General features: G+C 38.7%; 1 protein-coding gene across 1 annotated transcript in view; it reads right to left on the bottom strand.

Annotated features, from left to right (window-relative positions):
- Positions 1-14281, bottom strand: part of MPPED1 (metallophosphoesterase domain containing 1) — a 101003-nt gene that overhangs the window by 15404 nt on the left and 71318 nt on the right. The window contains exon 4 of the mRNA XM_044450890.1: positions 8156-8271. Coding sequence (XP_044306825.1) covers positions 8156-8271 — 116 coding nt within the window. The remainder of the gene's footprint in view (positions 1-8155; positions 8272-14281) is intronic.

The raw sequence follows: 14281 nt of genomic DNA, 5'->3' as shown, positions 1-14281 counted from the left end.
TACACAAACTAAGAATAATTGATTACACCTAGCTAACAATTAGAGATTGCTTTAGATCCCTCCCAGCTCCCCCCCACTCACTCTAACACACACACACACACACACACACACACACACACACACGAATGTACCCTCCCCCCCACCACCACCAAAAAAAAAGCTTGGTTATTTGAAAAAAGAAATCTGTGACTGGCAGGAAAGTATAAATCTTTGTCACCAATGATCAAGCAGACTGGTTCTGATAAAGACTTTAAAGAAATGCAAGCTTGTTTAAAATAATTTTTAAAAGATGAGAGTAGTTTTTTCTAGAGGAAATAAAGCATTTTTAATTTAGTCCTTGTAAATGAGAGATAGTTATAGAGATGTCTTACTGAGAAAAACTGGGAATGGTAGCACTTTTTGTGCCTAAACATTCATAGGATTACACCCTTTTTCATATTCTGTTCCAATCTGACCACAGGGATTATGTTAGTTAACCATATACTTACAACTAAAATAAAATATCATGATAAAAATATGTGATCTCCCCAGCAAAATATCAGTGTATTGTTGTTACCTTGTTACCTCTTTAATTCCAGTAAGACATAGTTGCAAATAGGTCAGAGTTAACTTTGTCAGAACTGGGAATCCCTGAAGAATTGCTTTATTGGGAATTCTTATACAAAGTGCCTCCTTGACTAACATGTGGATCAGAACTGAACGATCCACTGCTTTTGGTACTTCCTACATTTTTGAACACATTTCCCAGTTCAGAAATGAATCAATAAATATTTTAAAATGCATATTTTGAGGAAAAATAAATTTAGAAATGTTTGAGATAAGAAGTATGTGTTTTAAGAGAACATTTAGAAATATACTATTTCAATACCATTAAAATGAGATTTTTAAAGTGGATTATAAAAAAACTCTAACCCTAACATGAAAATGAGACAGGGTAGATCTATGGGTGAAAACATGCAAAAGTGATATGGGCCAGAAATATTTGATCTGTCAACCTCCAGGGAGCACCAAATTGACAAATGAAACATGCATGTTCGCATGATAATGACAGGGTATGTATCATTAAAACTACAATATCCACAAAGCAGAATGAAATTGCTTGAGTAGCATTAGAACAGCCTAAATCTCTATTACAACCAACCACTCTATCACAACCTGATACTCAGATTTAATCAGAGCACCCTTAAGACTCAAATTCCATGATCTAACAACATAGGGTTTTTCTATCTGCTGCCCTTCATCTACTTTCAGTTTTATTGCAGTTGAGATCTAAGCACTAGATGAGGAATGTTTCCTTTCCTGTTATCCTGCTACATAACTTCTACATGGCATTATGGTAGAATGGAATAGTACAAATACACAAAAGGAAATTGTGTTTTCTTTTGCCATCAGAAATAACACTCCATTTTTCCTGTTGTAACGCAACACAGCACAACTCTCATGGAAAGTGCTGTTTACAAATAGAAGTGAACTTGAGGATCATGCTATCATCTAGAAGAACACATCAACAACTTTTAGGGAAAGACAAATGGACAATAAGTGACTGATGTAGAAAAGCTACCATCCTTAGGGTCCAAATTTTCAGCAAATTGCATAAACTCTAAATATCTCCAATACTGATTAATAATAATTGTTTCTGAATATCTGAAAAGTACCTTTCCTTGAAGTATCCACAGGAGTCTAGCATCAGGGGTGGGGGTGACTACTTCTCTGTTGAGAGGCATTTATCCCCCAATACCCCCTTTTGGCTCTATCTATGTTCTTCTGAAAGATGTTCACCTCTAAAAGATGTTCAGAATTAGGCTGAAAGAGTTTCAGGAAAACAACACTAAGAACAACAACACACACACAGAGCACCAGAACCAGAAATGCTGCAACGAGGATGCAAAAACAATTCTGAGATACTCTTTCCACCCTTCTAGATAACAACTTCTGTAGGAATAGGTGATATGTATGTATGTATGTATGTATTTATTTATTTATTTATTATTTCAATTTATATGCTGCTACCATAACCATAACCAATGATTGAACTCCTTGTGTGGTTTACAACAATTAAAACAACAATATTCTAAAATTAACAATAGTAAAACCATTAACAAACCATCAGTAATACAAAAACATAGCCCAACAAATTAGAAAATTATAATATATAAAATTATAATATATAAAATATTAAATAGATAACCATGAATAAATAATACATATTAAAATAAAATTATAAGCAGGGTCATGTTAAAAACAATAGTAGCATTAAAATCAACTATTAAAGAGATATCTTTGCTTGGTGCCAAAATGATAACAATGACAACAGGCACACCTCTCTGGGGAGCATATTCCAAAGATGAGGTGCAACCACCAAGAAGGCCCCTCTCTTGCCCCCATCCCCCTCACTTCTCTGGGTGATGGCTTAAGAAGAACCTCCTAATTTGATCTTAACAAACGGGTAGAAGCATATGGGAAAAGGTGATCCTTCAAGCACCCAGAGTCCAAGCTATTTATATGTAAGTTGTTGCTGTTGCTAGTTGCAAAGTTGTGTCTGACCCATCGGACCCCATGGACAACATTCCTCCAGTCCTTCCGGGCCTCCACCATCCCCCAGAGTCCACCTAAGCTCACGCCGACTGCTTCAGTGACTCCATCTAGCCACCTCATACTCTGCCGTCCCCTTCTTCTTTTGCCATCAATTGTTCCCAGCATTAGGCTCTTCTCCATGTAAGAGAAGAGTACTTATATGTAAGAAAAGAGTACTTCTCTTCTTTACTTTAATACTTTAAATTGGACCTGGACTTCCACTGGTAGGCAGTGTAGATGATATAACATTGGTGTAATATGGGCCCATGGATCTTGTTATCTGTCAGGCAGCCCTATTTGAACCAGTTGAAGTGTCTGGACAATCTTCAAAGAAAGCCACATGTAGAGCACATTGCAATAATCCAAACAGTAGATTACAATGTGTGACTGTAACTAAGCTTTGTCTCTCAAGATATGGCTGCAGTTGATAAATTAACTGCACCTGAAGGAAGTTACTCTTAGCCAACATGTCTACCTGGGACTCAAGAGTGGGCTTTGGGTCCAGAAGCACTCCTAAGCTGTGGATTCTGTCTTTTAGGCTTAGGCTTAGGGTTCATCCAGTCCATTATTGATTTTAGGCACCAGTTCAGAATGGAAACCACCTCACCTGGATTTTGGGGGGTGGGGAAAGGAAGTTGATGGAAGGTGGGATGAAACACTCCCTTCCCAAAGCCTGAATCAATTATTTTGGATTAAATGTAAGCATTTTCAGAGACTTGTCTTTAAAAATGGGGTGTATCATTCTCATGGGCCATTGTTGCCAAATTACTAAGGGAATGTTATCACACTGCTGAGGGCAGCCAAGCTGTTGCCCAAGACAGCAGCAAAACTTGGTGGGGGGTGGGGCAGGTGAAAAAAGGAGAGAACCCAGTCACCTTATCTTTAAAGTAAGCCCACCTACAAAACCATCCAAACATTGCTATGTATTTCCCTCACTTTGGTAGGAGGGGGAGTGATATTTGGTCTTTAGTCGGAAGCCACCTTTACTCTGTATTTTAGTCTATTCGTGTTGATGTGCCAAGTAAGGTATACAGATAGTGTCTCCTGCCTGCTGTATTGGCTGTACTCAACCTTACCTTTATGGAGGATTTCACAAAGACTTACAGAAAACTCCTCATCATCCCCCCACCCCATCAAAAGTCAACCCCACACCCCTTTTGACATCCTGCCTGGTACTTCATTGAGCCGGAATTCCAAACTGACATTATACTCCCCTTTCAACTCTACTATTCTATGATTCATTGATTCTATGTATTCTCCTTCAGCTAGACCGCAGGATAATAAATTGGGGAAAATACATAGCCATGTTTTCTAGAAAACCATGTGTCACTAGCAGCAAAAATGGCCACAGCAAATACAAGAACAAGCCCCAGTGAAGAAAATTTCCTCAGAAGAATGGAGGAAAGCACATCTGAAAAGCAGAGCTAACTTTAGGTAGTCAGATACATTTGTGTGTTTTGCATTCACTGGCTTATAGGGGTATTTCTTAAAAATCAGCAGACTCTGTAGAACTTCAAAGTTACTAGTAGCATTGTAAAGTGCAACATCATTCACTACTATTGCAGGAATACTGGTTTGTCATTAAAGTATAATCTTGTTTATAGCTAAAAAAGGGTTTGTTTGTTTTTTTAAAAATCAGCTTCCCAAACTTGGTACCCTGCTGTGGATGGCAACTCTGAACACTCCTGACCACTGGCCATGCATGTTGTGACTGATGAGAAGTTAGATCCAAAACATCTGGTTGGAAATGATACTTTAAATGAACGTTGATGGCTAGAAGAAGTTAAATGAACACCACTAGTTGGGGAACTGAGGAGCGTACAATGATATACCTGGTCCCCAGGTTAAGAATGAGTGTTTCTCCTGAGATCGTCTTTAAGTCAAGTTTGGATATAAGTCAGATCACTTATATAAAAAGCATATACAACACTTAAGAAACACTTCCACATTCACTAAAATATCTTAAACATAATACATCATTTTAATAATGATAATAATACAGTGACTACAGGTACTGAAGAGAGAGAGAGAGAGAGAGAATTTGTATGTATGTGTATAGGTATATAGTACAGTTCTTTTAAAAGTTAGATAGAAAAAATAGTTAAAAGATTATTAAAGGTCAACACTTTTTGAGCTAACGTTAAGTCTAATATTAACTGGATGATGATGGAGATGGGACTGATGTTGGAGAGAATGGATCTGGTACTGGAGAATCAGCATTTGATTGTGCTGCTGGGGGTGGGGTGGGGTTACTACTGGAGTTGCTTTCTTGAAATGGCCCTCAAGGGTTGTTTGTACAGCCATTTCCTTGTTTTCTAGTTCCCACTGACTACTTTCCCCCTCCTCCCTCCCTTTCCCTCCCTCTTTCCATTCCTCCTATATTATTGTTTCCTTCCTTCCTTCTTTCTTTCTTCTCACCACCCACAGGTGCTCACTTGCCACTCAAAAATGAGGTGAGGCTCCCAGGTTTGCTTATTCATAAGTAGGGGTTTTTCTTAACTCAGACATTCGTAACTGGGACTGGGTGTGCATAAATTTGAAATTCTTCTCAATTCTCCAAATCCTCTCTACACCACTTGAGTTTAGCAGAGCCGTATAACTCATGCCAGTTCCTTTTTAACTACCATCCCAATGTCCCATTCGACTTCCCAACCCTTAAAATGCTCAGTGAATGTGAGAGATTTTGGTTGCATATTTTAGTTTCCATCTCTGTGGTTTTGTAATTCTGATTTAGCTAGCCAGATCCCACCACAGATTGTACTTTATTATTTGTGAAAAGTCTGTAAACTTCAACTAGTTTTTTTTTTTTTTAAAGCTTTCATAGTTAACCTCTTCGGCTTAGACACACAAGTTGACTGTGATTTAATGGAAAGAACGGGACTCAAACCAGGCATCCTGTTGCAACACCATTCCTTGGTATCTATGGAGAACAGATAAGCTGTCACTGGAGTTATGAAACAGACAGCCACTACCTATTATTGGAGTCTGTAATAAAGAGACTTAAATCTCCAGTCCACTTTTAAGGGTTACCTGGCTGAAAACCACAAATTTTTTACAAAAGCTGTCATTTGCAAAGGACACAGAGAGACATCAGCTCACCTAAATTCATCAGCAAACATACCAGGCATTAATCGTGGCACTATTAACATTTTGCAGCAAGGACTCTGAATATATTGTAGAATACTGCAGTGAAAAGTTTCATTATAGGATCAGAATGGAACTGCCACCCCAGTTTTAAATCCCATTGTTTTAATCAGGTAAGTTAAACATGTAGTTACATCTCTCCTATTGACATAAATCAGACTTGAATTGCTTAATTTTGGCTGGATTCTTCTCTTGCATTCATATGTCATCTTGATCATATACATTACATCAGTAATTCTTATAGGATAGGCTAGTATTATCCTTTCCTCCATATTACACATGGAGGGCTCAAGGTAAATAAAGTGGTTTGCAGTGAGCTTATGGCTGAGATGAGCTTTGAACTAGGTACCTCAAGCTCATAACTCATGTTACATGGCCCATGACATTATACTATTTCTTAAGTAAACAGTTATGACTTGAGGAAGACATCAATTCTGCTTGATAAATCAGTGACTAAACTCCTGACTGAAATAAGGCAGTCAACAAATGTAAATCTTTATAGTATCACCAAGTCACTGCATTTCATTCATTGGGAAGCATGAACTGACACATAGGGTATCAGTGCAATGCTCCAATCTAGCAAGAGAATCACTGTGTTATGCTACATGGATTCATAATGTATGTCTCTACTCATATTAGGCCACAAAGAAACAGCTGGGTGTGCCTTGTCATGAGGATGTGATCTCCACCTGGAATCACATTGGAGCTAATTGTGCATGACCACAGCTGGATCAGGGCCTATAAGTACAAAAGAGGAACAAATAAGCATTTTGAAGTAGACATGGGATTTATTCACAGGTTAAGTGAGTCATTTGCTTAGAGAAATGAAACCCAGAAACCCAGAAAACTGTATATTGTAGCCTTTTAAGAATCTTGATGGCTTCTTCAATGGTCTAGCTAATATCCTACCAAAAAGTCATAGTTTGCACATGTGTGAATGAAAATGCTCAGTAGTACACAGATTTTAAGAGTGTGTGATATTTCAAAATGACTAGCGGAACAATACTATTGATTCTTAGCACTTTTGTTCCTTCGCAGTATTGAATGTGCCACATGTACAGCATTATATTGTTGTGGTCTTTACAACAACTATGTAAGGTAGGTCAGCATTATTAACCCCAGGTTGCAATGGAAAGCAGAGCATGAGGAGATGCCTGTCTGACAGCCAAAACAGGCAGAATGAATCCATTTAACATGTCTTTTCCCCTTTCACAACAGCTGAAAGGAGGATGGCCAACCACATAACTCTTCTCTCCAAATGGGATAAGCAGCTAACAGCATACTGGGAGGAGATTTTTCAGCAGACCATAGAGAGGCCTAGTTAAAAAGAGCTCCCAGTACCACAGTTCCCATCTACTGGCTTCCCGCAAACCCCACAACTGCTATTGTTAAAGGGAGGGAGAATAATATAGGATGTAGTGATGATTACCTACTTGGACTGCTTTTAAATCTAACTTTATAAATTCATGCACAAAGGTGTCAATGACTACTTGTTATGATAGTATATACTATCTCCAGCCTGGGAGATAGTATGGCTCTGTATACCAGCTGCTGGCAGGGTAAGAGGGCGTTTTTGTGGGCTTTTCACAGTCCTCTGGTTGGTCACTGAGCAAACATAATGCTGGATCACGTATGCCTTATGCTTTTATTTCATATTAAATGAATTCTTACAATTAATATTCTTGCCTATTAAATGCATTCTTGCATCTTGTTTTTAATATATTTAACATTAAAAATTAGTAGGCTTTATAGCTGAAGCAAAATTTAGCCCATGGATTTTGAGTTCACAACTCTTAGGCAGTATGGAATGTTGCTGTATAGAAAGGTCAAAGGCTATATCTAGACTAAGGTACTATTTTCAGCATCATCCTTAATTCTTCTCGAATCAGATCTCTCCCTTGCTTCAAGTAATATTGAGAAGTGATAAATACATGTGAAAACTATTCATGTTGAATGAATAGCCAGAAACTTTAACAACCAAAGCTTAAGAGTTAGCTGGAGATGAAGCACTTTGTGGTGCCAGGCATCTTTTTTGTAATTTTTTGCAGCAGATTTCTTGTTTACTCTAGGAGTAGCTGTTATTTTCCAATGGGTTCTATTTATATATTTGTAAATGTATCAAATACATAAAGACTGACAAAATAAACCAAACCACAGCATTACTCTACAACTTTTCACAGAGAGGTAAGAGTACAATAGTATATTGGGCCTCTTTTATTCTTTGTATCTTGCATATGCCAATCATTGTATCAATGGAATTTGTCGACGTTAGGAGTATAAGCAGAGTGGGATACTGTTTCAGTGTAAAGTACTGCAGAATCACATCACTTACATACTAAGAACTTGAAATAAGACTAGAAAGTAGTATTTATCCCTAAGGATGGAACACAGATTATCATAAACTGAAACAGATAAGTACTTTCCAGCATTTTCTTACCAAGAGGTGGTCCGTGTGTTATAAGAATATCTATTCCATCTGGAATTAGGTTCCATTTCTCTAACAGTGCTTGGCCTCGTGGAAGATTAAAGCCCCAGCCATAAAACCAAGGTTGCCTGCAAAAAGAGAGAAATATTGTCTTTGCTGCACGTGCTTTGGTCAGTCAGCTAAAACCAACCACATGGGAATTGTTTCTGTGCAAATTTGTTCTGCAGATAAACAAATTTGCTCTCTTCAGTGTAAAACAGTATCATACATTTCATAAAGTTTTCATAATAGATATACAATAATACAGACTTCATAATTTAGCAACTTGAAACAAGTTCTTACAGAGTTCAATATGCTGTAGCTAACACAAATATTCTCCAAGGGGCTTTTAAGAGAAGCATAGGGCACCTGCAAACTAGCTGGGGGAATAAACTGGCTAACATTATTAGGAAAACATTGAAGTAAGGCTGTTGCCAATTGGTGTTCCATTTGGAATCATCATTCTTCTAGTGATGGACTGAATTGGCTGTACAATGATTACAGTCAGATTCAGCAAAACTGGCTACCACCTACTTAAATGTAAATCTAATACAAGCAAAACCTACATTTCATGTACTTTACCAAAATGGGGCTATATGTAACAAAGGCATGAATGACATGATCATCAATGATTGTCACCCCTTTATTCAGGCTGATATATAAGAAGGCATCCTGGTTCTTTTACCAGTTTTTTTTTTAAATTAGATGAATCTGATATGACATACTGAACTTGCCAAACTTGCTTTTCACATAGTTACTAAGGGATGGAACCTTGCTTTGCTATGGTTGCAAGAGCAAAACCTTCAAGAAAATGTATACAAGTATAAGAGCTGGGCACTGTGTGCCTAGCCTATTGGAGTGAGGTCCTGCCCTCTGGCACTCCTAGGTAAGGATCCTGCCATGGTCGGCCTCAAGAGTTGGCTGAGGAAGGGATGTGCCTCGTCCTTTCCCTGGGGGAAGGAAAGCTGCTTTGCAACCATGGGGATGGGACTGTCATCAAATCAGTTCCACCTGGTTTCAGTTCTACCTGATTGCAAAGCTAGGTGTTGCTTAAGAAACTCTTCTAACTCGTGAATGAAGATGGTACTGCAGGCTTCAAATGCAAGGACCCATTTACATTAATTAAAATTAATGAATGCATTTTAAACCAATTAATATCAAGGAGTACATACTTTGGGTCTTTTAGTACGTATGCCAAGCTTAAGGTATCTAGATCTAACCATCTTGGCAACATAGTGCTGACTGATCTTACTACTATTACTATATTGTATTTTTATCCCACCTTTTTTCTTCTTAGAAGGAACCCCAGGTGGCTTGCATAGCCCCAATTTATCATCACAACAGCCCTGTGAGGTAGATTGGGCTGAGAATCTGTGACTGGCGCCAAGTCACCCAGTGAGCTTCATAGCCAAGTGGGAAGTAGAACCCAGGTCCCCAGTTCAGCATTCTAACCATCATGCCACCTTGGCTCTCTAAAAGATGTAGACAATCATCTTTTATTATTATAGATTCAAAATGCATGTACCCTTTCTTCCTACTGCAACTCAAGTAATGCCACCCCTTAATGCTTCACACTTGCCACGCATCATTACATTACAGGAGGGATGTGTCATTTGAGGCCCTCTGCCCATTTTTGAGATATTAAGTATTTGGATATATATTATATCAAACCAAGATCTTACACTTTTCAAAACACAATTACATTTTATAGAATATATTGGTGTTCATTTTCATCATACTTCAAAAAGTTTTATGCAATCTCAGTGGCACATAATAGCTAGTAGAGTGCCAAAGTTTTCATTTTTTAAGTGTGATCAATTAATAAATGTATGCTTATAGGTATTTTGTATGTAGGTTTTACAGGGGATAGCTGCTTGGATATAAGTCTCAAATAATCAGGTTGAAAGACTTCAGCCACTTTTTCTCAGAAAAATTCTTGGGGTCCCTCTGTGTATGACTAATGTGTTGTGCTTAGAAGTTGGATTAAACTCTGTAACGTGTAAAGCTTGAGCATCTACTCTCTCTAGATGGATTAAATTTTCTTTTAACGTGTTCGTGCTCTCTTTCACTACTGTTCTATGATCTGACAAGACTCTTATAGAAAAAGCTGGTTGAAGGCTGTAAACTGTACATTAACAGAAATGCTTCCTCCCCCCACTTGGGCAAGCAAAAGACAAATTAAATTATTTTGTTAAGGCTATATAACATTTGAAAAACAATCTTTTATATCCTTGGCAGTTAAATTTTGTTAATTTGTTTTCGCCACTCAGTTCCCAAGTGAGAGCAAAGCAGCTATTTAAAAATTTCATGTCTGTAAACCTTGGGTTGGATTTACACTGGGCCATATGAATGCTCTACCATCTGCCATGCTACAGAGGCAATTCAGTAAGGATTGTTCACTGCGACTGTGCTGTCACTGCAGTTCAGGGGATTTAAAGGTCTCTTATGAATGTTTCCTAATACAACAATTTCTATCAGGATATTAGGGATGAACCAATTTTGTCTTTATTATTTAAATTTCCTGGCAGAGGCAATCTGTTCTATGTATCTTAAGGTTTAGTGGACATAGAAACAGAGCGAGTCAAAAGTGGCCTCCCGGCCCATCTAGTCTCCGGCTCCCGGCTCCAGCCAGCTCCGCTCACGACATGCCCACCATGGGTATGTCCAGTTTATCTTTGAACATCATCACTGATGGGGCCTCAATGACCTCCTGTGGGAGCCCATTCCATACCCTCGGGGTCCTAACTGTCAGGAAGTGCTTCCTGGCATCTAAATGGAACCTTGGTTCCGACATCTTTCCTTTAGTTACTGAAAAAGTCACTAAGGGTTTTGTTAGTTGTTTTGTTCCACCTAAATTGAAAGGGTCAGTCAATCTGTTTTTGATTTGCTCAGCATTGGTGATACATTGGTCTGCATGTATATATACTCGAACTGTATCTACTTCATTGCTGTATATGTTTTTGTACATATAACTTGATGGTGGGCACGTCGTGAGCGGAGCCAGCTGGAACTGGGGGTTAGACTAGATGAGACCCCTTCTGACTTGTGCTGTTGCTCTGTTTCTATGTTTCTAATACCTTGCTTTTTCAACCTGGTCATGGGCTATCTGCAATAAACAGATTTAGATTTGGAGAAGGAACATTAACATGGGCTTTCTGCATGTGAAATTCATTTAATTTAATCACAACAATATAACAACACAAAGATAGCTGTGTACTTGCATAGATTAGAAATCAAAATGTGCTAAATTATTTTTTCTACAGTGAATTACTATTTACATATTTATTTAGTAGTAAAAATACTGAACAGAAACAAACTGCTAGAAAGGATATGGAAAAATAACTCCCCCACCCATTACATTTCTAAAAATAATGAAAACATGATATGCCTTATGTAGAACCATGGCCACAATGGAAACATTTCTGATCAGCCTGTTTAACCTAGTAAGGGTATAATCCAATGGGGATGCATGTAAACCTCTAAACACAGAGTGCAGGCAACCTATGCAAAGTGGTAGAAATATGGAGGACAGTGTGGCCTCTCTGTTCCTCCTGCTCTGCAAAACAGATAGAAGGCCGATTTTTTTTTGTGGTGGGGGGGAGGCAGCTATGGTGCCACCAGGGTATGTTTTATCTTGGTGGCACGGGCCTCTTCTCTCTGTGACCCCACATGAAACACCAACTGGACTCCTGACGTTGCTTTTGTTGACCAGTTGCAAAGGAGGAGGGGGATTCAAGCATGGATCCCCAGCTTCAAGTTCAGAGTGCTTTTATGACTTTGGAGCAGTAAATCCAAACAATGCTATGGCCATCAAGTTATTTTATAGGCACTATAGGATTGCTCTGTGAATTGACCTAAGTTAAAACAGATACATCAGTTAGTGGTGACACTTACTTAGGATAATAGCTTAAGCTAGAAATAGAGAATTGCACTGGATTCAAAGCTGCTCCATTCTCCAAGGAGTGCCTGATCTGCCAACATGATCTGCTAGCTAGTTCCTCCCATTGCATCTGCTGGAGAGGAGTATTGAATATTAAAAAAAAAATGTCAGACTGAAAAGTGAGAGCTGGCAGATGAGAAGGTGCAGCTTCATTCCTTCCCAACGCTTTTTAGGATTGCACTGCCATCCAAAAGACAGCCATGTCAACAGCACTGAATATCTGTGGAAGGGTGATTCTAAAAAGTATTTCATTTTCTTTAAACCCCTCTGGTTTACACATCTGAAATTCATGACTAATCTTCCCAATTAATCAATTACCACTGTATAACATTTTCTTCTTACATTTTATATGCTAATAATTACCATTTCAATCTTTTGCATTCAGATATTTTACTCTGAACTTTCCATTTTTAAATAGCATTCATTGTATAAATGAGCGCAATCTCAATAATTAAAATTCTATCATTACAGTGGCAAACAATAGCTTCCTGGCTATACTAAAAGTAATGGAGTGTAGGGTTGATACTATAAAATGTGTTTGTGGGTATTTATATCTGCTGACTGGGGCGTTGCTATATCCATTACAGATAGAACAAACAGGCTGCTATGATTTAATACGTTTTTTGTTAATTGCAGTGTTCATGCGTATAAGGACGTGCACATCTACTATGTTTCCTATGTTACTTTTGAGGAGGCTTTGCACTAGTCCCTTGCTAGTGAAACAGTTAATTTTTTCAAGAAATCCTCTGAACTGTTCTTTGTATATTGTATGGCAAAGACAAAAGGAACTGTCCCAAAAAAGTAATTTATATGCTTCCACTACTGATGCATTACAAATGCTTTCAAAAAATTAATATGTCTGCAATCTCTGATATTTTTTTCATATGCCCCCTGTGTGTGAGAGAGAGACAAAGCTTGTGTGCACATGTGTGTATGGAATGTCTATAAAAACTGCATTCCAGGAGCAACGATAAATGCAAACTAGCTTTAAGATAATAAATTTTATTTGGCCAAAGCTCACTCTCCCCACCCACCACTCTTTTGTATCTCTGTAATAGTGTTCTCTATTGACAGGTCCTTACTGTTGAAGTTCCATACTCCTTGATTGCCTGCAATACAAAGTTTTACAACTACAGCAGGTACAAGCCATGGGACATTGTAGTCTGCAACGGACCTGTGTAAATTTTTACTGTAGCCAGAGAACAGGCAGGCAGATGTAATTCATATAGGGTTGATAATGGTGCAAGATGGTTTTGATTCAGAAAAACTTAGTATGCTTCCTTTTCAACTGCTAAACTTCAATGTAGACATGGAAAAAGCCAATACACACCTGTTTTGTCACTTCTCCTAGATCTCTTTTCATCTTTTCTCCTACACATAAGCCCATATAATATTGTTAGAAAAATCTATTTTCCACTCCTAGCCCTTTGAGCCTTCAACCAGGCTTATCAGTAGTTGCCTGCCAGGTAGCCTTGCATTTTTTTTTCAGATTGCTACATGTTGTTGTTGTTAGTTGCAAAGTCGTGTCCAACCCATTGCAACACCATGGACAACATTCCTCCAGGCCTTCCTGTCCTCCACCATCCCCCGGAGTCCGCTTGAGCTCACACCAACTGCTTCAGTGACTCCATCTAGCCACCTCATTCTCTGCCGTCCCCTTCTTCTTTTGCCATCTATTGTTCCCAGCATTAGACTCTTCTCCAGGGAGTCCTTCCTTCTCATTAGGTGGCCAAAGTATTTGAGATTCATCTTCAGTATCTGGCCTTCTAAAGAGCAGTCAGGGTTGATCTCCTCTAGGACTGACCAGTTTGATTGCCTTGCTGTCCAAGGGACTTGCAGGAGTCTCTGCCAGAACCACAACTCAAAGGCCTCAATTCTTTGGCGCTCAGCCTTCCTTATGGTCCAGCTTTCACAGCCATACATTGCAACTGGGAAAACCATAGCCTTGACTATATGAACTTTTGTTGGCAGGGTGATGTCTCTGCTTTTTTGTATGCTGTCTAGATTTGCCATAGCTTTCCTCCCCAGGAGCAAGCGTCTTTTAATTTCTTGGCTGTAGTCCCCATCTGCGGTGATCCTGGAACCCAGGAAAATAAAATCTGTCACTACCTCCATCTATTTCCCATCTATTTGCCAGGAAGTGAGAGGACCAGATGCCA

Source organism: Varanus komodoensis, unplaced genomic scaffold, assembly GCF_004798865.1.
Source record: "Varanus komodoensis strain SLA01 unplaced genomic scaffold, ASM479886v1 scaffold69, whole genome shotgun sequence".
Lineage (NCBI taxonomy): Eukaryota > Metazoa > Chordata > Lepidosauria > Squamata > Varanidae > Varanus > Varanus komodoensis.
This window is presented reverse-complemented; position numbering and strand designations above follow the sequence as displayed.